This window comes from Pagrus pagrus (genome assembly GCF_965226575.1).
Source record: "Pagrus pagrus genome assembly, chromosome: 24".
NCBI classification, from domain to species: domain Eukaryota; kingdom Metazoa; phylum Chordata; class Actinopteri; order Spariformes; family Sparidae; genus Pagrus; species Pagrus pagrus.
In genome coordinates, this window is record NC_140206.1 from 15,593,066 (window position 1) to 15,619,325 (window position 26,260).

Here is a 26,260-nt window from a genome sequence, read left to right on the forward strand (position 1 = left end):
ACAGGTGTGTAATAAGTGATGTTGATCATTCACTCCTACAGCGTACAGAAACTTTTTGCATTTTCTTAAAAACTTTATTTACATTTGTGTATATATATATATATATATATATATCTCAGCACATCCACCTTGAAAGATAATTAAAACGGTCTTTAAACACCAAAGCACATGATGTTTTCTGGCTTGAAATTGTTAGGTTTACCGTCTTCCTCTAAATCTGACCTCAGTTACAGAAACATTTTAACAGCGTGTTATTGTACTTACAGAAAAACATATGACACAATGTGATTGGAACAGGTTCCCGTGCAGAAAATTAAGGCTGGAAAATGAACAGAATTCCTTAACACTGTGAATAAATCGTGAAAATAACGACACCCCGGTAAAGCTGTGCAATCAACTCCCTTCTTAACCGACACCTTCATATCACTGAAATATTACGATTGCTTGATGTGTGTTGAAAGAGATTTATTTTACCTTCATTCATGCCTGAGATGCAAACAGTGCATTCTGCTTCAGTCCACATCAAATTGAAAATAATAGAACTGTAATAAAATCCTAAATAAAACGATCTCACAGCAACAACCTTTCACACAGAACACACAGAGATGCTTCAGTGTTGTATCTGCACTTCTTCTAGACCTTATTCAAGTCTCATCCGAGAGAACAGAGGTAACCTGACATACACACACACACGTATTATGAATGTCTTCACATTCATACTCCTTACACCATTTAAATAAACTATTCACTATTTATATAAAAATGTAATAACATGAACGAATCCAAATATCACACTTCATATTATTATTTTAAAGATATTATTTTTGTGGTATCCCCATTTCCCTCTCTTGTTCCCATTCAGTTCAAACTGTCCTCATGCATTCTTTACCTCTCTCATCACTGATCCATCCATACTGTCCACCCATCCATCCATCCATAGATAGATAAGATCAACCCATCCAGGTACTCTGCCCTTGCGTCACGTCCCCGCCCCCTTTTGGGTAAAAACAGGCCTTACAAATTCTAAATTAACAGCATAAAATAAGGAAACCCTACGTAACCCTTTTTAGTTATAAGGGTCCGAAACACTATGGCCAGTCAGGACAGCAATTATGTTGTTCTCAGTATGTCGTTACAGAGAAATAAATACAGAAACAGTGGCTGATGAGTGTGCTTTCAGTCCCAGTCTCCATCAAAGCTGACGAACCTGACACACAACTTCCTTATTAAACGTCCAGGTCATTTCTATGTCATCTATCATCTTCTCTGTCAGTAGGACTCTTAATGTTGCCGTTATATAATCTGTCCGCTATGACTTTATTGTAATCTAATCACGTCGCTGTGGTGAAGCGGAGCCATCAACTGCCCTTCATTCAAATAAAATCATGACCTTTGGGATTTTTTTTTATAGTTTCTCGTGAAAAATGAAACACAGCGGCTTTCAGGAATGTCACTACTAGCTTTTTTCAGTCTGGCGCCAGCACTTTGACGGCGTTTGTTTTCACCCAAAGGGGGGGGTGGTCATTCTGGAGACGGGTTCGCTAGCACGTAACTAGATAATCACAGTGAGTCTGTAGAACAATCATCCAGATTCTGCATGTCTAGCTTCCTCCCTCTCTCTTTGCCAGCCCACATGCCGAAGTTGTGTCAAAGAGCTGTGGCAGCTTCTGATACATTTCCAATTACTACTTTGCCTACAATGGCATATACCACAAAACACTTATGTCCCAGTCAAGTGTAAATCCACCGACATCAGTGGTTTGTGGACTTGAATTTGGTATTATGGCCATTGCCATCTTGGTGACCATATCTTGACTGATCTCGACCCTGATGGGAAGTAACTGAGAACATTAGCACAGGCCGCGGTAGCGACTTGTCAATCACTAGGCAGCCACGCCCTAAAGCTTACACTGCTTTATCATCTATTTTACCCTAAATGTGAACATAACTTACAGAATTGACATCATCCTGCATTCAATAAGCATTAAAACTAGAGACTGAGACCATGATTTCATTAGGAAAGCATTTACCGAGGTATTAAATCAAGTAAGTGGTAGGGGCACTTACTCGTTAGCTTACATAAAATCTGACTTGTTTTTTAAACAAGTGAAGTCGTCCCCTGCTGGCCATTTAAAAAAAAAGCAGGTTTAAAGCACTTCTGCATTGGCTTCACTTTTCAAGGCCTGGAAGTTCAGTCCATATTGTATCCAATCAATGGTACTGGTTCCACACGGGGCTTTGGGTCCATTATATTTGATGCCATGGCACTCACGTACATGAGAAGTAGCATGGTAGCAAACAGCGGGGACAACTAACAGGGGGAGCGTCTCTGAGAAGAGGAGGGACTGGGGTCTCAGCAAGGCTCGCGTTGTGGAGATCAGGCCCTATGTGGCATTCGTTGGCTGCCGTTTGACCTTGTGGGTTTTCAATTGGTGGGCGATACAAGGCAGCAGACAGAGGTGGAAGACAAAGAGGAAGGAATCACCCGAGACTAGCCGCCCCTGGTTGTTCACATATAGCCTGTCAGGTGTTGATTTTACCCATTTTGAACTGACAACTGCCAGATCTCAGCTCAGATTCCTCACAGTCCGAACTGTATTGATGCAGCAATTAAATGTCGAATCTGTGTGCTAAATCATTATTCCGTGGTTTTTGGTATTTTCATTTATCTGTCAGTCCGTCCACCTGTGGCCGATGTTCAGCTAACAGTAGATGAGTCTTGGGATCTGTCGGTGCACAGCTTCTTGTTGCTGTGGCTCTCCTGGTCAGTCTGCCTGCTGTGCTTCCCGACGCAGCCATCTAGGAAAAGAGACACCGCCTGTTACAACACGGGACAAAAATGGCGCGTCAGAAGATGTAAGGATAAGAAGACGGAACTTACTGGCGTGGTGAGGAGAGGACGGCGAGCCAGCTGAGGGGCTCCTCCGCCACTGTGAAGACAGAAAAATGTCAGATTCTCCGAGGTGGGGAAATCTGCATCTACTTTCCTCGACTGCACCAGACATCAAGAGCAACACATCAAAAAGCTGCTGAGTCAAAGAAGATTTCAGTATGTAACAGAATACATTAACATATGTCTTCCTTTTGAACAGATTCTCACATTCAAGCACTGAAAGCCCGAGAGTAGAAATTTACCTCGGAGAAGTCTTGATACCTTTCGATGCCTTAAACTTGATTGTACCTATAGAAATAGATACAGTGGTGGTGTAGGTGGAGGATACTGATCCCCACCGACTGAGGTAGTCTCTCTATGTAAGTTAAACTTGTGAGTGCCAGACCGAGGCCAAGAAGAGTAAATGTGTGACTACAGCTTTCAAATGTCACTTTCTGATAGATGTGGAGATAGGTAGGTCGTTGAAGACATTTTAGTAGTCATGTTGGCTAAATGACATATGTATTACACAGTAAGAAGCTGTGTCTGTCATGGTAAGAGCGCCCTCCGCTGGCTGTTTTCTGTAATGCTCAAAGCGAACTGCTGAACTAATACAAAACATATAGAATATGATTCAAAACACGAGAGGTCACATAGTGCAGTCAGGCACGAAGGCAAGCTAATGTTGTGTGTTTCATTTTGCTAGGTACCAGTAGATTTATTATACATGATTAACCGATGTTTTGTTAGCATTCAGTTAGCATAACAGTATCAAACCCTAGCTCCACTGCAAAAAGCGAAATCTAAGTAAATCAAGATATTTTTTCTTACCAGGCAGTTCTTATGAACCCACTGCCATACCACCAGACTGCGGAGCATCTTCTTTCCTCAGGCTGTGACACTCCTGAACTCCTCAACACTCCACCATTACATTATTTTTTCCTTATGTGGCATAAAGGGACTTCAACTCACTTTCCATCTACAATTCTAGGTTTGTAAAGTGACTGTTAAATGAGCCTTTGAACCGTTCTTTGAAACTTTAAAGCATTTTATTTGTCTACATTTATCTACTTACTTTTATTTCTCTTTGTATCTACTCTAATATACCTGATTTCAGTGTAGCTGTACTGGTTTTGATATGTAAATATCTTTGTTTCTTTGTAAGACTGTATAGTCTTATTTCAAGACAACAGCACTAGCGTTTGCTTATTTTAAGCACATTTTTCTACATATTGAGATAAGAATTCTTACATTCGTCTTACACTAGTTTTGCACTAATTTTAATATGTCTGTGTGTTCTTTGGGACTAGACGTTTTTACTTGATTGAAAAAATCCTGACAAGTGAACCTTACCTGGTGTGTTGGCAGATAACTTTGCCTATTTTAAGTAATTTTTCGCAGATGTTTATCTCTTTTTCTTGTTTTTAAGAGCCGACCTTTGCAGAAACTAACTTCAATTTTGTAATATATTTTGCTCCTTTGTCTTCTCTTTAATGGGAATTAGTTATGACTGAGGACAGATAATACTCTTTCCTCCAAAAATGGCACTTCCGTCCTGGAATGCGCTGCAATTTCCATTCCTTATAGTAGATGTAAACTAAAATAATACTGGATAAAGCAAGAAGAGCTGCTTCCATCACTCCATGTACTCACTATGTACTTGTTGATGTTCTTCAGGCTGCTGAACCTCAGGTAAGAAATGTCCCCCTTGTCCTTGTCCCTGTCCTGGTCGGTGGTGTAGATGTGCGTGATGCCTGCTCCTCTGATCAGTGGGACACACTCGTCACATGGACATTTAGTTACAAACAGCATGGTGGGCTCTCCTGGTTTGATGTCCCGAGTCCTAAAAGCACCAGAATGAACACTTCAGAATTAGAGGGGACTTTGTGATGGTATTATTCACATCTATTGTCCATGTAAGGACAATATTAACATATTTCTTCAATCCGATTTAAATCATTTTAACTTGACAGTTTACATGGATGCTAAAAAGTAATCCGATAAAGATGTGTATTTACTTCATTGATGTGTAGATGATGTAGATCAGTCTCTTCTGATTGAGGGGTTTACATGAGGCATTTTTATTCTGATTGGCCGTTTATTCTGGTTATTATTGGAATGTAAGGGTCCGTGTAAACACAGCAATATCTGACCTGAAGGTGAGGGCGTTCTGCTCAGCATGGACAATATATCTGTATTTGCGTCTCTGTCGGTCCTCCTGTTTGTTGTCCATCTGGGGGTACTCGGCGTATTGTGAGCCTGCCGGGTAAGCGTTGTACCCGCAGCCCACCAGGTAGAGACGCCCAGTTCTGTCACTGCTAGCCTGGGACAAGAGGGCAGGTCAAAACGCTTCATCAACATCCGTGAGAAAAGGAATGCAGCTAACAATGCGGTACACCTGTTGGACCTGTTAGACAACACTTAATTAAGCGCACAGTATAAGCATTCCCTCATTCCATGGTAACAATATTACTTTATTAAAGCTCACTTATTAAAACAGAGTGGTACCAGAGTGGTACCAACCTTCCCGTCTTCCTTCTCTGCAAAAAAAAAAGTATCGGTTTGCAATTCTCAAAATGTTTAACTATTCCCTTTAAATACTCGCCGTGAAAAGACGATCCATATCAAAGTCTGTCTTAAATAAACACAATCACTACCACAAAAAAGGACTCGTGTTCTATCGGGACACTTGTGTGTTAATGGAGTCGAGAGTATGTTCCTATCATAGCGTGGACGCTAACTGGAGGGATTTGTCAAAAGCTATTAGCTTGAAACAGCACACTGTGTCCACCCGCACTAAAAACATCAATGCAGTAATACAATCAGCCATAACTGGATTTATTTGATCCCATTTTGAGTTGAACAAAAAGGCTGATTTATATAAGGCTGCTGTCAGTTTTAACCATCCAGTCCTCCTGTCGCCCGTCTCCTCACTGAAACAGTTATCAGGACAAGCAAAGTGTAGAAAGGAGAGCTCACCGACTGTCCTTTGGCCCAAATAACAGCACCCACGCCCACTTTAGGGTCCTCTGGAATGAAAATGACAGATTTGCATGTAAGAAAACTGGCAGATGACAGTGACAGATGTTTAAAATTGTGACCTTTAAGTGTGCCTTTCTGGAAAATGTCCTACAGGCAGGAGCTGTTGCCTCATCCTTTAAAGACTTGAGAATAAGCTGCCTAGATACTCACACAGAGAAGTCAGTGACTCAAACCTTCCCTAAGAGCACACTTGCTTTGGAGTTTCGGCACCACAATTTGACAGTGTTGTATAATTAAACCAACCGGTGACTGGACCGACATGTCATCCAGACAAACCTGCCAACCGCTCTCCAGTTTGACAAACACATTATTACTCATTAGCGACTCAGATTTTTATTTCATTTTCCTTTGATTGCAGTGTTGGACTGTTAATTTTTGATTTGTTAAATTAAGTTTCAAATTGTGAAACAATGTGGTTATTGAGCCAAGGAACTATTGAGTTAGTATGCAACTAACATTTCCATCACCAGTTGTAACTGGCAAATTTCTTGAACCAGATGAAAGAACAGGCTCAATAGGTATCACATAAATAAAAAACCTTAAGTCAACACAGTACACTGAATGTAATATTACAGCCAGTGAAAAGTATTTAAAAAATTTAATTTGGAATTTTTTCTTTTCTTTTTTCATGTAATGACCCTTAATTTATTTCTAGCCACATGTTTGCAGTTTTCAGTGTTTTGATCTCTTTGTGTTGATTTGGTGAAAAAAACAATCTGACCTGTTCTATAAGCCAGCAGCCTGGCTTGGATGATGCAATGGCGAGCCTCTTCCTGGGACAGTCCCTCATGATGAGAAGGCAGTAAAGACTTGGCAGGTGATGGCTCCGCGGTGGATTGCTGTTCCCTGAGTCACAGGAACAACACAATCAACAACAAATACCATCTATGGATGGGAGGCGCAAAAACCCAAGAACTGTGAGTGTTTCTGACCTGTAGAAGCCGTAGTTTGACTGCGGCACCCCGGCAGCCACTGCAGCTAGAACCTCCACCAGCTCTCTCATGTTGTCTCTCAGGTTGGAGAAGTACGGCTCCACGCAGAAGTTCTCCTGACCCATTCGGGTCAAAATGCTCCGGTGCTGCCGAGACGTCTCGACCAGGAACTGTCTGGACAAATACTTCAAGTGTCGCATCCGCTCTCTGGAAAGCAGGGAGAATTTCTCATCGTCTGGCATCGAAAAACTAACATATTAATGCTGAAATTGGAAAACTGGCTTTTAAATATTATCCTCCACAAAAGTGGAACAACGTGCAGGAAAATAATGGTCCTTTTTGCGTGATTTAGGAACCATCTGATCAGCTCTAAAATCTAACTAAAATCATTATAGAATCATAGAGTCATACTACTGCTGCAACAGTAAAGGCAGGCATAGTAGTGCACCTGTTGAAGAGCTCCTGCGTGCTCAGCCCCGGTTCGTCATCAGTCACTCTCTCCATGAAATCGCACTCTCTGGACGTCTCGCTGACGAACTGGGCCAGGCCCGGAGCCAGCGGCTGCAGCAGCACGCAGATGTGAGGTCGGCTGTTGGACTTCAGCTTCTCCGTTGCGACGGCGTCCAGCGCGGCCTCCTCCGTGATGCAGTCGGGCGGGCTGTGGGAGTGAGAGTTTGGCTGGTTTGGAGGGGCGGACCTCAGCATGCTGACCTCAGGGTCTCCGGGCCAGAAGGAGATCTGACTGACTCCAGCTGGAGAGGAGAAGACAGCATCATCACTGTTTGTTTCCTGTAACTTCCCAGCCAGCCAGCAATGTCATTAGCATTAATTACATTTCTCAACCTCTTTGTTTTTGTCTGATAACCCCTATGTCATCTATCTAAAGCCTCCCTCTCTCCTCACCATTGATGATCATCTTGAGGCAGGTAGCGCAGGGTCTCCTCGAGAAGTACAGCTGACAGTCAGTCAGGCAGGAGCCATGCTGGATGATGGCTGCTTGTCCTGCGTGGAGCTCAGGTCCTGAGCAGTGGAGTCCCAGCACCTTACTGTCCCGCACCACCACCAGACCCATCCCCCGGATCTGGAAGAGAGCAGATTCTAACTATTGCTTCATAGAAAGAACTACTGGTACGGAGTCCACTACTATAACTCACCGTGCATGCTCAGTATGCAGTAGGTGAAGTGGAAGATTGACCCATTATTTCATTGTGGATGATGCATTTGTGTCTGTACACTAACCTGACTGTGGTCATCCTCTTCAGGTTGCTCCTGTGGAAACAGCTCCATCCACAAACTCAACAGGGTGAACAGGTTTACCTTTGATAACCTGGGGCCATGACCTGGAGGAGAGTGAAGAGTCATTATATGATGCACATGATCACAAGGCTGGTGGTTAGAATCCGCTTTGCAGATCCGGTTGTTACTATTACAACCTGTACTAAAACTACTGCGACTTCCACAACTACTACAGCCTTTATACAACTTATACAATTACTTGTACTGCTACCACTACTACAACTGTTACTGTTACTACAGCTACTTCAGCCTTCAATACTACCACTACTATCACTGCTTTTACAATTGTGTTTGGTGGAGCTGTGCAGAACTACTATTATTATTATTATTATTATTATTATTATAACCTTTATTTAGAGACCTCATTTTCAATGTCGTCGAGTTTACAAACCAATTAAAAATTTGACAGTGGTTACATTTGAAGTGATTACATGACAATATACAGCACAGTTAACAAGAAACAAGAAAGACAGTAATCTGAAACAGTTACAAATGGAAACACAGTTATCCATGACCAAGTTCCTAAACTCAGTGAGTGAAGGGAGCGCATCCAATCTCAGGATGTGCTGTAACAAGTTCCAAGAGCTAGGGGCATCATAACAAAAAGCAGTCTTGCCAATACTCGTATAGACTCGAGGAACTTTCAGTAGCAGTAGTTCAGCCGAACGGGTCATGTAAGTACCTGAGTTCCATTCCAACATATTTGCTACATACAATGGTAATTTGCCTGAAAGAGCTTTAAAAATATATAAAAACCAGTGCCTTTTGCGCCTTTCTTCAAGAGAGGGCCAACCAACTTTTTCATACAAAACACAGTGGTGAGTATCATATTTATCACCCGTGATAAATCTTAGAGCTAAATGATGGACTGAATCTAAACGTTTCAGAGTTGTGGCAGCAGCATGTCTATAGATGATATCACCATAATCCATGACGGACAGAAACACTGATTCAATTATTACTCTTCTTGAGAGCATTGGAAAGCAAGATTTGTTTCTGTACAGAAAACCAATTTTTTGCCTCAACTTTAAGACAAGTTCATTAATATGATATTTGAATGAGAAATCCTCATCAAGCCAGATGCCAAGATATTTGTACTCCTTGACTCTCCCAATTTCTGAGCCGGTTTTGGCGTAAAGATGGATACTGTTGTGATCAACATTTTTGGCTCGAGTAAACAACATGTATTTTGTCTTGTTTGCATTAAGCAGCAGTTTATGTTTGATTAATAATTCCTGAAAAGAATTAAAAGCATTTTGCAAGATGTTGATGGCTGTCTGAACAGAATCCGATATACAATATAAAATTGTGTCGTCCGCATAAAAATGGACATTACAGCCATTTAAAGAAGGAATAATATCATTGATATAAACAGTAAAAAGCAATGGACCTAAGACCAACCCTTGTGGTACACCTCAACTGACAGACAAAAAATCAGATTTTGTATGGCCAAGCTTAACACATTGACGCCTGTCAGTCAAGTAGCTCTGAAACCATGCACACGCATTATCATCCAACCCCATTGTCTCTAATTTTGTCAGGAGCAAATGATGATCAACTGTATCAAATGCTTTGGATAGATCTATAAAAAGAGCAGCGCAGTGATACCTCCTGTCTAATGCCGAGATGATGTCGTTTGTCACCAGTGTGATTGCTGAGATTGTGCTATGGTTGGCCCTGAAACCAGATTGATATGGATTTAAGAGTGAGTAATCTGAAATAAAAAGCTTGAGTTGAGAGCTGACCAAGGATTCCATAATTTTTGCCAGACAGGGTAATTTGGAAATAGGGCGATAGTTATTCAAATTATCTCTATCTCCACCTTTATGTAAGGGGACCACATGTGCTGATTTCCATTGTGTCGGAAATTTTCCACTTGAGATGGATAGATTAAAAATGTCTGTTAATTGCTGGGTGACGATTGGTGCTGCAAGTTTTAAGAAAAAGGAATCCAGATTGTCTTCACCGGTTGAGCATTTAGGATTTATGGCCCATAGTTCATCAAGCACCTCACTGCATGTGAATGGATGGAAGGAGAAACTAGAAGTGTGACCCTTGGGAGACTTATTATTATTAGAGAGATTATTATTGGCAGTACAGCTGCCTGAATCAAAGTCATCAAGGTGGAGCTCCGGATACTCCTTATCAAATAAAGTTGCAGCTTCTGCAAAGTGTTTGTTTAAGACGAGGCATATTTCAGACTCATTTAGTGCGACCGGGTTACCCATTGCATTGTTTAGTAGGGGTATTTTAGGTATTTTATTTCTATCTTTATCCATATTTACTGCTTTCCAGAACAATGTTGGGTTTGAGGAGGAGCTAGTGATGAGATTCAGGTAATAATTGGATTTTGATTTTCTCAGGGCTGAAGTACATTTATTCCTAATTTGTCTAAAGTGTAACCAGTGTGAAGAATCACCTGAACGTCTTGCTCGGGACCAGGCTTTATCCCTCTCGTAGAGTAAGGCGGATAGCTCCTTATTAAACCAGGGTGCAATCCTATCTTTAATTCTAAACTTCTTGAGAGGGGCATGTTTATCAACAATAGAAATAAAGGTATTGGCAAAAGAGTCAAGAGCAACCTGAGCATCACTGTTGTTCTCTGCAAGATTGGCAAAAACATGTGCTACATCATTACAGAAGAGTTGCTCATCAAAAGTTTTAATATTCCTCTTTGTGACTATGTGAGAGCCCATCTTTTCTATTTTTGCACTCCTCACACATGCTATGGGGCAATGATCACTGCTACCCAGCCCAAAAACTCCAGTACCAGCTATCTTATCAACTCTGTTAGAGAAAATAAGATCAATTAAGGTTGATTTTGATTGGTCCTTCATATTGGGTCTTGTAGGTTCAGTGATAAGTTGGGATAAATTAAAATTGAGGAATAAATCTCTCATATAATCTGAGGTGTCACTCAGCCAGTTCACATTAAAATCACCCACAACAATCATTTCTAAATTAACATACTTTGAGATAAGTTCTGCCAATGTATCTAGAGAATTAGCACTAGCAGATGGGGGTCTGTAAGTACCAATCACCACAAACGATGAAGACCCCAGGTGAACCTGCAGGGAGATAAACTCAAAACAGCTAGATATGGAAATGGAGTCCAGAACAGACACTTTTAAACCAGCCTTAACATAGATTGCCACTCCACCTCCTCTTCTAGCTCTATCAGCTCTGAATAAGCTATACCCAGCCAGGGACACATCACAGTCAGTAATACTTTTATGCAACCACGATTCACTCAAAACCAGAATATCAGGATCAGCCTGTAAAACCACAGCTTTAACATAGTCCAGATTCTTTAACAGGCTTCTAATATTCAGGTGGAGTAAACCAAGACCTTTTCTGCTCTTGAATGACTCAGGGCCAAGTGATAGTTTTGAATCATTGGAGGGCATAACAATACCAGGCTTCAAGGGGATCAGGATTAGGTTTGCAGAGGTAACTGAGGGGAAACAATTTTCATGTGACCATCTTCCCTTCTTGGATCTTTCCCTAATTAAAACCGGGATATTACGTGTTTGGCTTAATGGTGACCAGCAGGAGGGGTAAGAAATGTATCTGTTTCTGGAACCATGAGTTCTATCAAACATAGAGGTTATTGATCTAGTTGATATTCTGACAGGAATAGTTCTGGGAATGAAAAAAGTATCAGGCAAATTAATTTTTGGAGGTGGACAGTAGGGGGCGCTGATACTATGAACTATAGGAGATGAGGACAGTCAAATGGAGAAGGTTTTGCATTAGTAGAAGTGGAGCAGCCCTACAGCAGACTGCGATTATAGCTGCCGCTCTACGACAAAGAGGATAATGCACATGTCTCAGGAGGCCATGGTCATTGGTTTGCTTCCCCATCTCTCCACCTCAAGCAAAAGTTCCAACATATTTACAAAATAAGCAAACTCATGGTCGATTGTAAGATCTATTACAACTCTGGTTTTGTTTGCCGCTCTGTGGCAAAGAGGGTAAAACACATGGCTCGATTCCTCATCCCCTCACTTAAACTACTACTACTGCTGCTACAACTAATGCTATACTACTGAAACATCTGCTACACACTGGCAGAATGAGTAAAGCACATGACTCACGATTAATGACATTGAAATATGTTGAACAACTAGAACCTCTCTCCTTTATAAATGTTAATTACCTTTAATTGTGCCAGGATTGTTCCGAGTTAAGTGCTTCGGCTACAGGTTACAAGTGAACCACTGGAAAAACTATGAGACTGTGTCGGACTGACTTTGCTAGTTTGACAGACACTATACCACATGTTAAAATACATGACATTTTTGGAGTGCCCCAGTAGTTTAACTGGAAGGACATGTGCGCTCTGTACAGAGACTGTGTCCTCGCTGGTGGCCCAGGGTTCAAAACCACCCTGTGGCTCCTCGCTGCATGTCATCCCCACTCACTCTCTCCCCATTCCCTTTCACTCTTTCTTGTCCTATCATGATAAATAATGTCACATCCCTCATGTATTATGACTTTTCATGCCCTTGCGCTGCACCACAAAGTCACTGGTTCACATCCTGACTTTTGGTGAGGCAGTGTTAGGAAAAATCTACAGTTCCAGCAAAGGCCATTTCCCGGAATCACACTGCACTTTCAGCAGGAAATGCATTTTCCAGTTCTCTTCGTCTTCTTACTGCCACAAACCTTAAACTCGGATGCATCAGTATATACAACTTTTTCTCAGTCATCCACTGTGAAGGGCTTCCATTTCGGCCAACCTCAAGGGCTTGGCCTCGTTTCCTCTCCTGAGAATTGGTTTAGAAATGGTTGATGAAGGCGGTCGGTCATCCAGGTCATAGTAATTCTAAGTGCTATATTGTAGGCAACTAGACTTGTTTCAGTTTCTTGAAGATGTTTCACTTCTCATCCAGCACTCAGAATTGTTTTAGAAATTGATAAATAAAGAATGAAGACTCCACTCAACAGGAGCTCTGTCAAAAGAAGGCTGTCTTGTAGTGGTGTCAGAGGACAAGTAGTAAAGTCTTTATCTGCGATGAAGCTGCTTTTCTATCTCTCAGGGAACCAAACTTAATGTATAGCTATTTTGATGGCGTGGTCACTTTGGGTCTGCCTGACCGTGCTTTGGATACAGCTGAGCTGGTTTCTGAAAACTGTTTTTGACACCTTTAGTCTCGGCATGATTTGATGTCAAGAAAGGCTCTCTTTGGTTAGAATAACAATTTGACTTTAAAAAAAATCCCATTCACTCAGAATCCTTGTGATGGTGACTGACAGCTCATACTTGTACAAGTGCCTAAAGGAACATCTCACAGTCAAGAAGGAGGATACTTCCAGCAGGACAGCGTTGGAAATAACCATGATAATGTGATCATCCCTTTGCACCATCTTTCTAAGAGTATCACGATGATTATTGGAGCACTGCTGCCATTAATATTCTTAGATAAGTCGTAGGCAGCTACGTGAGGTTGTACTGGTGATCTATCTCTATCATTAATCAGCTGTTTTATGACAGGACTGAATAGAAACCTATGTAGCTAACCCACTACAGCATGAACTCTCTTTCCATCTGGCTCACCTTGCACTTTGCTGTCAGTCTGGGTGCTGCTGTCTCTCGTGTCTCGACCTGGCCTCATCTCGCCCGGGTCGGCTCGGTTCCGTGTGTCGCCTCCTTCCATCCAATTCTCCAGCTAAAGAAATGATATTGCGTTCCGGCTTCCAATAACACAGGGACAAGGGACAGGGTAGTTCAAGCAGAATTAACAGTAATCTAGTACAGTGTCAACCTAATGCCATTTCCGGTCAAGCGTTTCAAAATAAAAGTACGGCGGACGAACCAAAGTGGTTATATGCAGAAGAAACAAACGCAAGTTGCACTCAGAGCATAATATGTGATATTAATAAAAAGAAATATGTCGGTTTATTCTTTTGATATTACTTCCAATTTTTTTTCTGTGACGAATTAGAAATGTAAGCTAGCAAACAACAACTAGCGTTAAGCTACAAGTCCCCTAAATAGGACAGCTAGACACTTGCAGTTGAAGTCGATATCTTGAGGTTACTCTATGTAGTCCGATATAAATAATGTCACGTCCTGCCTAGGTACTGACAGTATCTTATTTCAAAGGAGAATCGTACTTACGTCTGTTCTGTTCCGTTTCTGCGTCGTTACTCACTGTAACTTGACAGAGTTCCGGGTTACTTCCGTAACACCCTCTGACGTACACAAGAGGGCGGGGCAACGACTCGAAAGCAGTATTTACAAACTACCCAAGTGTGTCACTAGGTGGCAGCACACTACTGCAGTCATGTATCACACATCTGCTGCTTGTATTACCCTATTAACAGTTAACTACTTCACTATATAACACAAAATTAAATGCAGGAGGAATAATACACACAATCTAATGACAAATAAGCATGATATAAAGGTCTACTTTAATAAAAATATTAATTATATGGAAACAGAGAAGGGTTTTGAGTTATTTATTTATTCACAGAACATTTCATTCCATAACTAGAGGTAAAAAAGGCAAAGTAAAATAACATGAAAAAGAAAACAGTCATTCAAATCCACCCACTGTAATGCTCTGGAGTAACCCGCTATGCTAAAGTTCAATTTTAACCCAACTATAAGCATGTTGATCAACTTGTCCTATGTAAATAAAAGCTTAACAAAGCACAATAAAAATATATATTCTTATCTTAATACAGTGAGCAAAACATTTGTATTTTTTTTCCCAGCTTGCTTTTCATATAACACAAGAGGAAAAACTGTAAACCTGCTCGTCATTCCAGTCAAGCATTAATTGCCACAGAAACCTAACCTCAAAGCACGTGTCACGGTTTCTAACCTGAACAAAACTGTGCTTGTATAATAAACAAATATCCTTTTCACGACCAAGCCAGATTAAAAAGGGCTCTTTCAAGCATCAAGAAATAAAAAAACAAAAAAACAGAAACAGAAACTGATCTCAGAAACTAGGACCTGCAGGCAGTTTTTGGTCATAGTAAGCTCAAACTAACAGAATAGAAACAAAGCAGCTCAGGGATTGCTACAGAGCATATCGTATTGTGTTCATATTGCTTTAGCTTGCAGTGTCTTCAGTGCATTGCATTTTCACTGTGTATACAGATAAAACCTGCACAAACTGTGATAAATGACCAAGGAAGTACTCATTTTGCTTTGCTGCATTCCTTGTTTGTTTGTTTGTTTGTTTCTCTGCATTTACCCCAGTAACATTAGCAAACACAAACAGATGAAAACACTTGTCAAAGGTCTCAGAGTCAGATGGAAAATAAGGTAATTCTTGGAATATAAAGACCACCTGCCTCAGATACATTTAACATCTTTTACACTTAAAAAGAAGGAAAAAAGCTGCTATTTATGTAAAAGTGCCTGAAATGTTGCCTGTTTCTTTTGTAACTCAAAATTGCTAGTCTTCCATCCATCATCAACGTACTACAAGGAACATTTAGATAGTTATGAAACAGACTAAATTTAATACTGATACCTCTACATGACCTATATAAGTAGACAAGACCGCAAGTGAGAAGATTGGCCATTTTTTTATTATCAAAGTTATTCTTAACGGACCGGATTCTGATTTATCCAGGTTAATTAAGTCATAAAATTAAAACTGTCTTTTATGGCAGATTGCTGAGGATGAATAGAGGAGTCTCGCAGCCTGAGGAGAGAAGCTGCTCTGTAGGCCGGTGGTTCAAGTTTACTTTGTTTCATCATCGTCATCATCGCCAGAATCAACGAATAATCGAAGTTCCTTGTAGTAGCTTCAAATGATTTGAACTATTACCATTTTAGTGAATGTAAAGAAGAAGTAAATGTAGTTTTTTAAAGTGCTGTAGAGCAACAATTTAAGTGAGACAGAATGAACATACCAAAAGAAAACAAACTTGAGTATAAAAAGGTAAATATTAAACATCCCACAGTGGTTTTGAGCCTCCAAAATGTACAGTTTTCCAGCTATAGGAACAAATGAAGCCAAGTGAACCATAACAACCCACAGTAGGAGCTGGATCAATTGTTTGAGTTGCCTCCGGATTGGATTAGTTATCAACTCAAAGGCTTAGCTTTAAAGGTTCAACACATCCGAGCGCTACTTGCCTGAGCACAAAGACTACAAGTTGAAAATGATAGATATGGAATGTAACTCAAAGATTTGTTTCAGTACAGTGTTCATACGGTCAGATATCTGAGCCTCTTCAACAGAGCTTCTCTTTCAGTTCATTCACAAAGACACCGACTGTTCTTTGAACTAGATTCTGAACCAGGGTCTTTGGTCTCCCATGTTAACTTTTTCATAAGTAAGATGAGGATACATCAGGACATGCGCGCGCTGGCCGAGGGAACAAACATAAAATTCAAGTAAACATACAGCACGTAACGATACGATGCTGTGTGACAGAATAAAGGCGCCGTGACTTTGTCAAGCGACTCCACAGGAATGGGCCAAAGTGCTGAATTCAGATGACATGATGCAGCTTAAATTTCAGTCCAACACCTTGTAAATGATGCTGCTTATATGCCAACATGTGCCTCAGTAAATATAAAAATCCACACTTCAAAGAAGGGCCTTTGTTTTTTCTTAGGAATGTGATCAGCATAAACCATACAATGTGTCAGAAGATTGTAAAAACTCAGGAATACCACTCAGTTCTTGAAGGCTCCACAGCGGCTAGCCCTGCTGATAAACTCCTTGAGCATGGCTCCGTCCACCTGCCAGAAGGCTCCAGTCTGAGTCACCTGAGTCAGATGGTTTACACAAAACCTGAAACAAAACACTTCCAGGTCCTTGAAAAAGACAAATAATATGAGAGAGGATTAGAATATGCACACTGTAATGTAATGTTCAGTAGCATAAAGAGAACAGAAGAGAAAAGATGAAACCGACACGATCCCTCTGGAGAACACAATGCTGCAGCAGCAATACACGTTAACACAGTACACTGCAGGAGCCATTTCTAGAATAGAGGCTCAAATAATGTTGTATTGTAGTTCATGATGCGTACACTGGGTGTCACCTTACTCTGTGGTCGACTTTAAATCAGGTGTTGCACAACAGGGCAAACAGTTTTTGATTGTCTTGAAAGGAAAACATACTCCTGTAGTTTTGTTTTTTAAATATTGTGATATGTATTTATTGTGTCACTATCGTAACATTATCTAGCTTTTAGTATCGCTACATCTCTATTATTTCATAGAGAAATTTCCCTAAATCAAGTTAATTGATGCCCTGTAAATTCAGATGGGTTTTTTGCCTGTCAGTGTTTCTATCATTCATCATATCGCTGTTGAGTTGGCAAGACTTTTTTAACATGTCAGAGTTCTTGTTATATTGATTGCTCTTGGTGAGAACAGCCCTTTCCAGTACTGTGGTGTCCAGCGTGTCCGTGTATATTGTACCTCTGCGTCATATCGTATGGCAGCAGACAGCAGGGTGAAGGCGTTGTCGACAGTGATTCCTCTCTTGATGATCTGCTGACACAGACGCTTCAGGCGGTTTTCACAGTAAGAGGTGGCCAGGTCCAGCAGGCCTGCAGCCAACACATGCAGATGGGAGTATGAATACCCGACAAAGAAAGAAGCCTTGCAAACCATACAAATGAGTGAACAGTATATGACAACTGTGTGTGTCCTAACCAATGGCGTCTTCAGGTGGAAGGTCAACAGTGTCTGTGTAGAGAAACTGCAGGAAGGACCTGTAGACAGGGTAGGAGAACTGGCCGATCTCGATCACCTCCTGCTGATCCTCTGTCCATTGGGAGCGAAACATGGACCGGAAATGTTCACACCTACTCCAAACAAAAGACCATTATCTATACGGTGTATAGGGCATGGTACTGAGCCTAATGAAAAAGCAATGCCATCAATAACTGGCCATAATGAGCCAAATTTGAAGCGAACTTGTGAGCAGTACTTTGAAATGAACATAAAAATACGCTGATGGAAACATGGCTTATGTCTAACATGCACTTGAACACACGCACCTGATCTTCAGCACAGCTTTGTGAACGTGAATGTATTTGCTGTCAACACTGAATTTTAGGTCAGCAGTTTCTGGACTATCGAACTCCTTCCTCAGAGCCTCCGCAACAGTCAGGAAGTCATCGGGCTCTGGGATTAAGCAGAATACAAGATCAGCTTTCGTCAGCGAGGAACATTATGTTGTAAAAAAATAGATTCAAAACAGAATCCCCCAGTAAAAGACAATCATAATGCTGAGGAGTACACCCTCTCTCTTTCTATCTCACCCACAGACATGAGCCTCCACATGACGGAGGGCGTGGCGAAGCAGGCGAAGACGTCGTCGGTGTTGGTAAAGTGCGTGAGGTGTGGAATGACGATGGATTGACCCCTGCACTGACCCCACATATACACCTGGAGGACAAACATAGTTACTGGCATCCAAATCATACACGTCTACATCGTATAATGCAATCAGACTGGGGAGTTGTAATAATCCAACCTTTATCATCATGACATCTGTTATGAAAGGTTGAATTTTTCCAGACCTCTCTGCAGATTTTTCAGACCATTTTTGACATCTGAGTACAAATAGCCAGACGATTATTATGTAAATAACGGGTTTAAAAATACAGTTATTGAAATGTATTTATGCTCTTATGTTGCCAAATAATTGCTGGTAAAACCACCGTGACATCGCCCACTGGTTTGTGGACCACCCTTTTGAAGCCTCAAGATTGACATTATGGCTGTCTGCATTTTGTTTTTTCGGGGGCCAGATGTGACCATATTTCGAGGAGAGGATGAAGCTGGCGAGGACACTGATTGGATATGACTGAGAACCCGAAGACATGCCATGGTAGCAACTTGTCAATCACAATCTGTCTTTTTGCAACCAGTGGAGCTGCTAGCCATTAGACAGAATGCGAGCTGAGGCCACTTCTGCATTGGCTTCACATTTTAAACACGGAAACTCCATATTTTATCCCGTCGCTGGCTGTGACCAAGATGTGTACTGAGCTGGATGTTTAACAGCTCCCCCCAATTATAAGTGAATAAATTAAGGCCATGACATAACCACTTGCCACGGAATAATGAGCAAAATGAATTGAGTAATTATGGAGATAAAAATATTTTAAAAAATGTAATTGATTTATTAATAACTGTGTTCAGGGATGGATAACACTGCCTGAATTAACATCTCAGGTCAAAATTGGTAAAATGATTCATATATTACAGCACTGTTCATGCTCTGAAGGCTGGAAAAACACAAACTCACTCACATAGAAACAAAACACATACAATGTAGACAAGAGTCATTTGGATTTATACCTGCCCACTTTGGGTCTTGGCTGCTGAAGTGTGTGTTGAATGGCAAGATGCGACCTCCACAATCCTGTTAAATGAGAGATGTGTTAACAATGGGCATGCTTTTTTTTAAAAGTAAGTATAGAATCAAATGTTAAGTGTCAATATTGTTATTATTATTATTATTATTATCAGTATTAGCCACAACAAGAAAAATTCTATGATGAGTTACTTTTGCCCACTGAAGTCTGTAAGACCAGGAGTGGAAATTAACATACAGAGGGAGGAAATGAGGACAGGAAACAGGAAGTTGAAGTCTTAACAGGATGGGAACAAACCTGCCTGTCTATTCTCCAAAGAAATATTGTTCTGAAAATCAGCTTTGAGCACACACCCCTCCCTCAAACCCCTACCTCTCTTTGTCAGCCATGACTTGTACGGGGCTGAGGTGGTTGCTCTTGTTGCCAGTTCCCAGCTGACCATAGGTGTTTGCTCCCCAGGCGTACAACAGCCCTTCGTCTGTTAGTGCCAGGCAGTGGCCATAGCCTGATACAATCTGGAAAACAGGGAACACTTAAGTCATTAGTGAGTCATGCATAAAGACAATTATGTGATGGCTGTCATTTTTTTTCCAACAGCCTTTGCGTAAGTAATATCACCAGATAGCACTGCATTAGCTTGCTGTCTTACCTGTTGAATGCACAGCCCTTGGAGTCCAGCGAGGCGGCAGGGTGTCAGCTGGTTTCCATTGTTACCAATACCCAGCTGACCATTACCATTATAGCCCCAGCCATAAACCTAGGAACACACAAAATTATCCTCTTCAGTTTAAGTTCAGATTTCTCACGTGGATACTTAGGATTTCATGTAAGGCCATATTCACCTCTCCGTTGTCGATCACGGCCATGGAGGAGGTCTGTCCACATGTGATGCCCACCGAAGTCTTACCCTGCAGGCAGCCGGTGACTTTCCTGGGGTAGGGCTGGTTGGCCGTCGAGCCTGAACCAATCTGGCCACAGTTATTATAACCCCATGCAAAGACCTGGAGGGGCAGGGATGCAAAACCGTCTAAATACGATGGTAAACTTATTATATCATGTTCTTGCTAGGGCTGCAACTACTGATTATTTTCATTGCTGATTAATTAATCTGTTAATAACTAAATTCCGTTGTCTAGAATGGTAAAATGTAATGAAAATGGTGAAATGTATTAATCAGAGTTTCTCAAAGCCCAGGGTGATGTCCTCAACTGTTTTGTCAACAACCCAAAGATATTCAGTTTGCAGTCAGAGGAATAAAGAAACCCAAAAATATTCACATTTAAGAAGCTGGAATGACAGAATTTAAAAAAAGAAAATTCTTAAAAAATTACTCAAACCAACGAATGAATTATCAAAATATATGCAAATTAATTCAATAGTTAAAAGCGTAATTGAGTGTTGCACATATTCTCCCAATCAGGCAGCTGACAGGAAAGGGGCCACTCTGATGGTCTTCATTTCTATCTATTGTTCACCACAGAAAACAACACTAAAATGACTTGTTTACTTATGCTGTTCCATTTACTGTAGGGGGAGACGATGCATAATTCCAAAATGCAGACGGACAAAGCAATGTTTGCACAGCACTGTGAATGCTACTACTGTGCAGTTGGTGACATCAAACATGGTAAGAGCCTTTCCTGTTTGCCACACACACAGCCTAATTAGGTTTAGTGCCTTGGGGTTAAAAATAAGCTGCTTAGTTGGACACTCGGTGAGCAGGAGGTGCTACGTCAAGGTAGTCAAGTGACACATCTAAAGCTAAACTTGACATAGAAACACACTAGTACATATGCTGCTCCTGCTTCATAGTGAACACATCACCATATTCTGGTCTTTTAAATTAATTTATATGGCATTTCATGTGTCCTTAAAAGTAAACTTAATTATTTAATATATTTGACCTATTATAATTGCCTTATGATGCTGAAAATGAAGTTATTTTTTATTATTTTAAAACATTCAGGTTTTAGCAGGTGGATTTCAGTAAATGTATTCAAACAAATGTACTAAAACAAAACAGTAAATGACGATGATACTGTAGAGTTGTGAAATAACAGCTACCTCTCCGTCGTGAGTGAGGGCCATGGAGTGATGCGAGCCACATGCCACTTCTCTCACTTTCTTGTTCTGTAGGTTAGCGGTGACCAGCACCGGGGACAGTCCCTGGTTGGTGGTCCCATTCCCCACCTGACTGTAGCCATTGTGCCCCCAAGCAAACATCTGTCCATCTGCAACAAATCAACACAAAGAACATACAGTGGGTCAAGATCTTGATCTGGCATGTGAATCCAGACTTTCACCGACACAGTAGAAGGTGAGAGGAGCAGAGATGTGCTATGAGTAGATGATTTACAGACTAAGTGATTTATATAGCTTGTAAGAACCTACCATCAGTAGCCAATAGGATATGGGGCCCGCTGCCGTAGCTCAGGCTGATGACCTTTTTCCCCCGCAGGAAGTCCAGTTTCTTTGGCACAATGGTGCTCAGACTGTCTCCTGTGCCGAGGCAGCCACTGTTGTTCAACCCAAACACAAATACCTGGGAAATAATAACACACACACCACACACAGTAAAGGAGTGAACTTTAAAAAAATCCAGAGGACCAACTATGTGGCACTAAGCCGGGGATACTAACACAAGTTGTGTTTTGTATACTTAAAATCTGTTATTTTACTTGCACTTAAAGTGGAAACAGACTTCTTTTCCTCCACTAGCATTTCCAAATGGTATAACTGTGGCGCCCCTGTCACAAAGACAACAAGGTGTTTTCGGTTTTCCTCAGAGTAGCATCTCTGATCACCAGTAAGCCTTCATTTTTCAATGAAATTTAATACCCAACAAAAGACAAAGGAGCATAATGAAAACAAAGTTCAGAGGGAAACAATCTCAAAACCAATGATGTCCTTATTCTACAGCCATTACTTTCTGAATTCAACATTCACTTCATAATGATACTCAAGTATTGTTCCGTTTCATTTCAATTAGCATCTGTTAAAGAGTAAAAACAAAAGTCACATGAAAAGGTCCTGATAAACTGTGTGAGAACAGACAAAAGGAGCCAAACAAGAAACCGCTGCAGACAGGAGGCTGCTGGTGTGTCTGCAGCTGTAGGAGGGCCGAGCTGCAGAGAGTACTTTACTCAAGTAAAATCTCTTTAAAATAACAGTACTTTGACTTGAGTATGATATTCTACTACTCTTTCCATCCCTGCCAGTCAGTGCAGAACAAATAAACCTGCCAAGAATTGTCAAGAACAAGGGTACAATAGAGGTACAGAGAAATCTGAGATGGTAATGGTAAGCACAATAAATACAAAAGGTGCAGGTACAACAACAGGCGTACAATAGGTGTAATTAGGTGACCATAACTACAATACGTTCTCAGGAAATAAAACATAAAACTTCATGAAAGCCAGCCCAGATACTATTCCTGGCTGCAAATGTCAGTTATTTCAGAAGTCCGGCTATTTAATTAGGCCATTATCTACTAAAGGAACAGATCACAAGACAAACTGCATCAGGATCTGTGTGGTTTACCATCTCTGCTAAACAAAGCACAAGGAGCACACATCATGCAACCACATAGATTATTACCAGTTGGTTTTTGGGGACATATTATGCATGTTCTGGTAAACAATATATATAGATTAAGTCAATGACTCGTTTAAAGTCAACCTGCATGTGACAATGACACTTTAAAGCCGTACATTTAGATAAATGAAGACTTTCGGAAGAGGCACTCCTTACCTCATTGCTATGTGTGATGTAGATGGCTTCGTTAGCAGACGTTCCGAAGACACAGGCCTGTCGGATTGTGGCCAGTTCCTCAGTGCTCAGCAGAGAGAACAGGGGCCACTTGCTGACGTCCACCATGGCTCCGGAGAAACTCAGCCGTCCCCGCCGGGTAGGAGGAGTCAGGGCTGATGGAGAGGAGGGAGGGATAGGAGGGGGGTGACGAGGAGAAGGGAGGACGCGTGGAGAAGGAGGGGAAGACGATGCTGGAGGAGGTGGGGAGCAGGGAGCAGAATCATCCCTGCTGACACTGCCGAAAAAAAGATGAGATGTACTTGTGAATACGTGAAACAAGGCAGAGGAAACAGACTGGGCTGCGCAGACCTGCAGACTTGACAGGTATAAAAATAGCCAGACAGATGCACTCAGAATCACATGCAAAATAATAATTGCAAGAGAAAAACAAATTCATCAACTTTGAGAAAAATGGAGAATCCCTGGTTCAAGCCACAGCTAGCTCATGGAAATGAGGCATGGCATGCAGTCAAAGCAGCACAAGTCATCCATTATAGCAAGGATTTATGCTTCATATTACACTGCCCTTGAAAGGGACCAGACCTCACACAAAATCTGCCAATTCAATTTATACGTGCTCATAGGTGGATGTAAAAGATGTCTTTCTGCTGCTATGACCCATTACACTGCAAAATCATATTCGCCATTCAATTCGGGATGCATGCCAACTTCACTCAACACTTAAATTAAGCACTATAGGATCATATTACTCCCTATGAATCCAAAGAGATGGACTCTGAATAGGCCGTGAATGGTTGTTTGACTCTGTCAGCCCTGTGATGAACAGGTGACCGGGGTGTACCCCACAGTCTCGTCTAATAACAGCTGGGATCACCTTCAGTCCCCCACGACCCTCCAAAAGGATCAGTTATAGATAAAGGATGGATGATTGCCTCTCTATGACTAAACTGCATAGTACTGCATATTCTGAAAGTGATGGAAGTAATATTTACAGGCCTGACTAGTTTAAATGATAACCCAGCTCTAGATGTACTAGCGTAGCCTGAACTATTAAGAAAAGCCACTGAGTCACCTATGATAAGACACGTCCTGAAGACAAGCAGGGGACTTTTAAATCGCTCAATTATTGAGTGGAGTTCGGCGTGGCGCCCCGACCATCAAAAACACATCACGGGACATTGTCAGCGAGCTGAAACTGCGGCTCCCTTTCAGACCACGTCCAAAATAAACCTTTCAATTAATACAAATGAGTAATAAAGGCACCGGCAAGCTAACTGGCACTGAAGCAAATGGTAAACATGAGAAGCTAGTAGCTTAGTTGAGCGTTTTCCTGTGCTCGTCCTACCTAAAGCACCGCTCCATGACAACGAGTCAACTGAGAAAAGACACACAGACAGACAGCAACACAATTACAATATCGTTATCAATGAAACACCCACTTCTACAATGTGTAAACTAATGATAGAAAGTTACCCGACCGAAATCGCTCGCCCGCTGTTGTTGACAGTACAGCCGCCTGATTAAACTGCGTCAAGTAGTGTGTTCTTCTTCGTGTCCTGTACCCCGGCAGGGGAGAGGCTGCATGTGCGCTTCGACGCCCCCCTCCGGTCGTTAGAGAAATAGCCGTTCTAAATATGGGATTTCAAGGATGTCAAGGCAACTTTAGAGAGCACATAGAGGGGAAAGAGTTTCAGTTAATTAAAAAATTACCTGTCTGATTAATTTAATAAGTGGTTGTTCAATTTTCATTTAAGTTTAACCCTCCTTTCAGTTACCGCCCCTAAAATAACAGTGCCAAAACCTGAAGCTCTTCTTAAAGGTTCACTGAGGACTTTTTGACCTCTAGTAGCACTTTGGAGCAACACATATTTTTTTAAACATCTCCTGCTTGCAGATAATGCAGTACATGCTCCTGCCAATAGTTTCATGCTATTCAAATTGGTGGCTATAACAGGCAAGATATGCTGCAATTCGCCAACAAAGACAGGCAAAGAAGAGGACAGCTGCGGGAATACATGGATGTAAATGGATGCTTTAGTCATATTCATTCATTCGTTGTTCAGTTACATGAAGGAGAATGAACTAATGCCAAAAAACTGCACAATGTGTTTGCTGATTAGGCAAAAAAAAAAATACACAAGAATCCTGCAGAAACCACCGCCTCTCATCACATTTTAACATCTGTTTAAAGTAACAGCAGTCATTGCATTAATATATAATGCTAACTAATCTGACTGCTGTCCAAAATCCACCTTCACACTGTCAAAAGCCAATATATCTAGGGTCCGGCCAATATGCAGTTTCTGGGGCTGATGCCAATATTAGGGGGAAATCAATTCCAATATCGATATATCGGTCAATATACACACATATTTTTGCAGTGATCTTTCAAAAAAAATGTAATGGAGGCAGGATATTTTACAGTTTAACAATAAACTGTCTAAAATGACATCAGTGAACTGAAACAGTAAACTGTCAACTGTAAAATGCCAGTAAATATTCATTTGGTGATTTAATGTTAAAGTTTGTGTGAAGTATAGTTTTGATACAAACATTGTTTACAAATTCAAATGAGGATATTTCATTTTTTAAATATATTCCTTCAGTAACCTTTATTCTGGGTCAGACCTTTCAAAAGGTCCAATGTGAAGGATTTAGTGGCACCTAGAATTGAGGTTGCACATTCCAACCAACTGAACACCCCTCCCCTCACTATCCCCTTTTCAAGTTTGAAGCAGGACCTATACACCAATCTGGCGTGGATGTCCTGGTGATGTCACTGCTGTTAGTGGTGTCAGAAAACCGGCGGGAGCAAGTGGAGAGAAGCCGGGACAAACTGGAGGCATCTTTGGAGTAAAGGGAAACAAATATTGATTGTTATGCCAATTGATGTGAAAATGGGAATTAAAAAAAAACATTGGCATACTTTTTATAGAATACCATTGATGAAGATGCCCTCTGAAGCAAAACACATACGTTTATGGTTGCAAACCACTAAATAGACGGACTGGACTGATGAAACCATCCAGAA

General features: G+C 41.2%; 2 protein-coding genes across 3 annotated transcripts; both read right to left on the bottom strand.

Moving 5' to 3' along the window:
• Positions 1–119: 119 nt before the first annotated feature.
• cdadc1 (cytidine and dCMP deaminase domain containing 1) lies at positions 120–14,325 on the bottom strand. Its single transcript, XM_084347273.1, has 12 exons — positions 14,267–14,325; positions 13,703–13,839; positions 8,086–8,186; positions 7,750–7,927; positions 7,295–7,598; positions 6,847–7,053; positions 6,636–6,760; positions 5,852–5,901; positions 5,026–5,195; positions 4,526–4,715; positions 2,882–2,930; positions 120–2,799 (listed from the first exon to the last, which is right to left on the bottom strand). Exons 2-12 carry the CDS (start codon positions 13,800–13,802, stop codon positions 2,699–2,701), a joined length of 1,575 nt encoding a protein of 524 aa, XP_084203399.1. The 5' UTR covers positions 13,803–13,839; positions 14,267–14,325; the 3' UTR covers positions 120–2,698.
• Positions 14,326–14,594: 269 nt separating this feature from the next.
• rcbtb1 (regulator of chromosome condensation (RCC1) and BTB (POZ) domain containing protein 1) lies at positions 14,595–24,817 on the bottom strand. Of its 2 annotated transcripts, XM_084347094.1 has the most exons (14): positions 24,708–24,764; positions 24,575–24,604; positions 23,209–23,503; positions 21,850–22,000; positions 21,523–21,689; positions 20,301–20,459; positions 20,108–20,215; positions 19,831–19,973; positions 19,442–19,505; positions 18,397–18,523; positions 18,133–18,259; positions 17,786–17,937; positions 17,549–17,679; positions 14,595–16,936 (listed from the first exon to the last, which is right to left on the bottom strand). In XM_084347094.1, the coding sequence occupies exons 2-14, from the start codon at positions 24,589–24,591 to the stop codon at positions 16,796–16,798; spliced, it is 1,782 nt and encodes a 593-aa protein (XP_084203220.1). In that variant the 5' UTR covers positions 24,592–24,604; positions 24,708–24,764; the 3' UTR covers positions 14,595–16,795. The 2 variants fall into 2 exon arrangements, with proteins under 2 accessions (XP_084203220.1, XP_084203221.1); XM_084347095.1 differs by lacking the exon at positions 24,575–24,604 and having other exon boundaries at positions 24,708–24,817.
• Positions 24,818–26,260: the final 1,443 nt, after the last annotated feature.

Coding starts and splice junctions, on each gene's coding strand:
- cdadc1 (XM_084347273.1), bottom strand. CDS start 13,802: ATGGAAGGAGGCGACACACGGAACCGAGCCGACCCGGGCGAGATGAGG. Junction 5,196..5,851: donor TTTGGGCCAAAGGACAGTCG/GTGAGCTCTCCT, acceptor CTCTTGTCCCAG/GCTAGCAGTGACAGAACTGG. Junction 2,931..4,525: donor AGAACATCAACAAGTACATA/GTGAGTACATGG, acceptor CTGTCTTCACAG/TGGCGGAGGAGCCCCTCAGC.
- rcbtb1 (XM_084347094.1), bottom strand. Junction 22,001..23,208: donor ACATCACACATAGCAATGAG/GTAAGGAGTGCC, acceptor ATTATTTCCCAG/GTATTTGTGTTTGGGTTGAA. Junction 17,680..17,785: donor TCCACCTGAAGACGCCATTG/GTTAGGACACAC, acceptor TGTTGGCTGCAG/GCCTGCTGGACCTGGCCACC.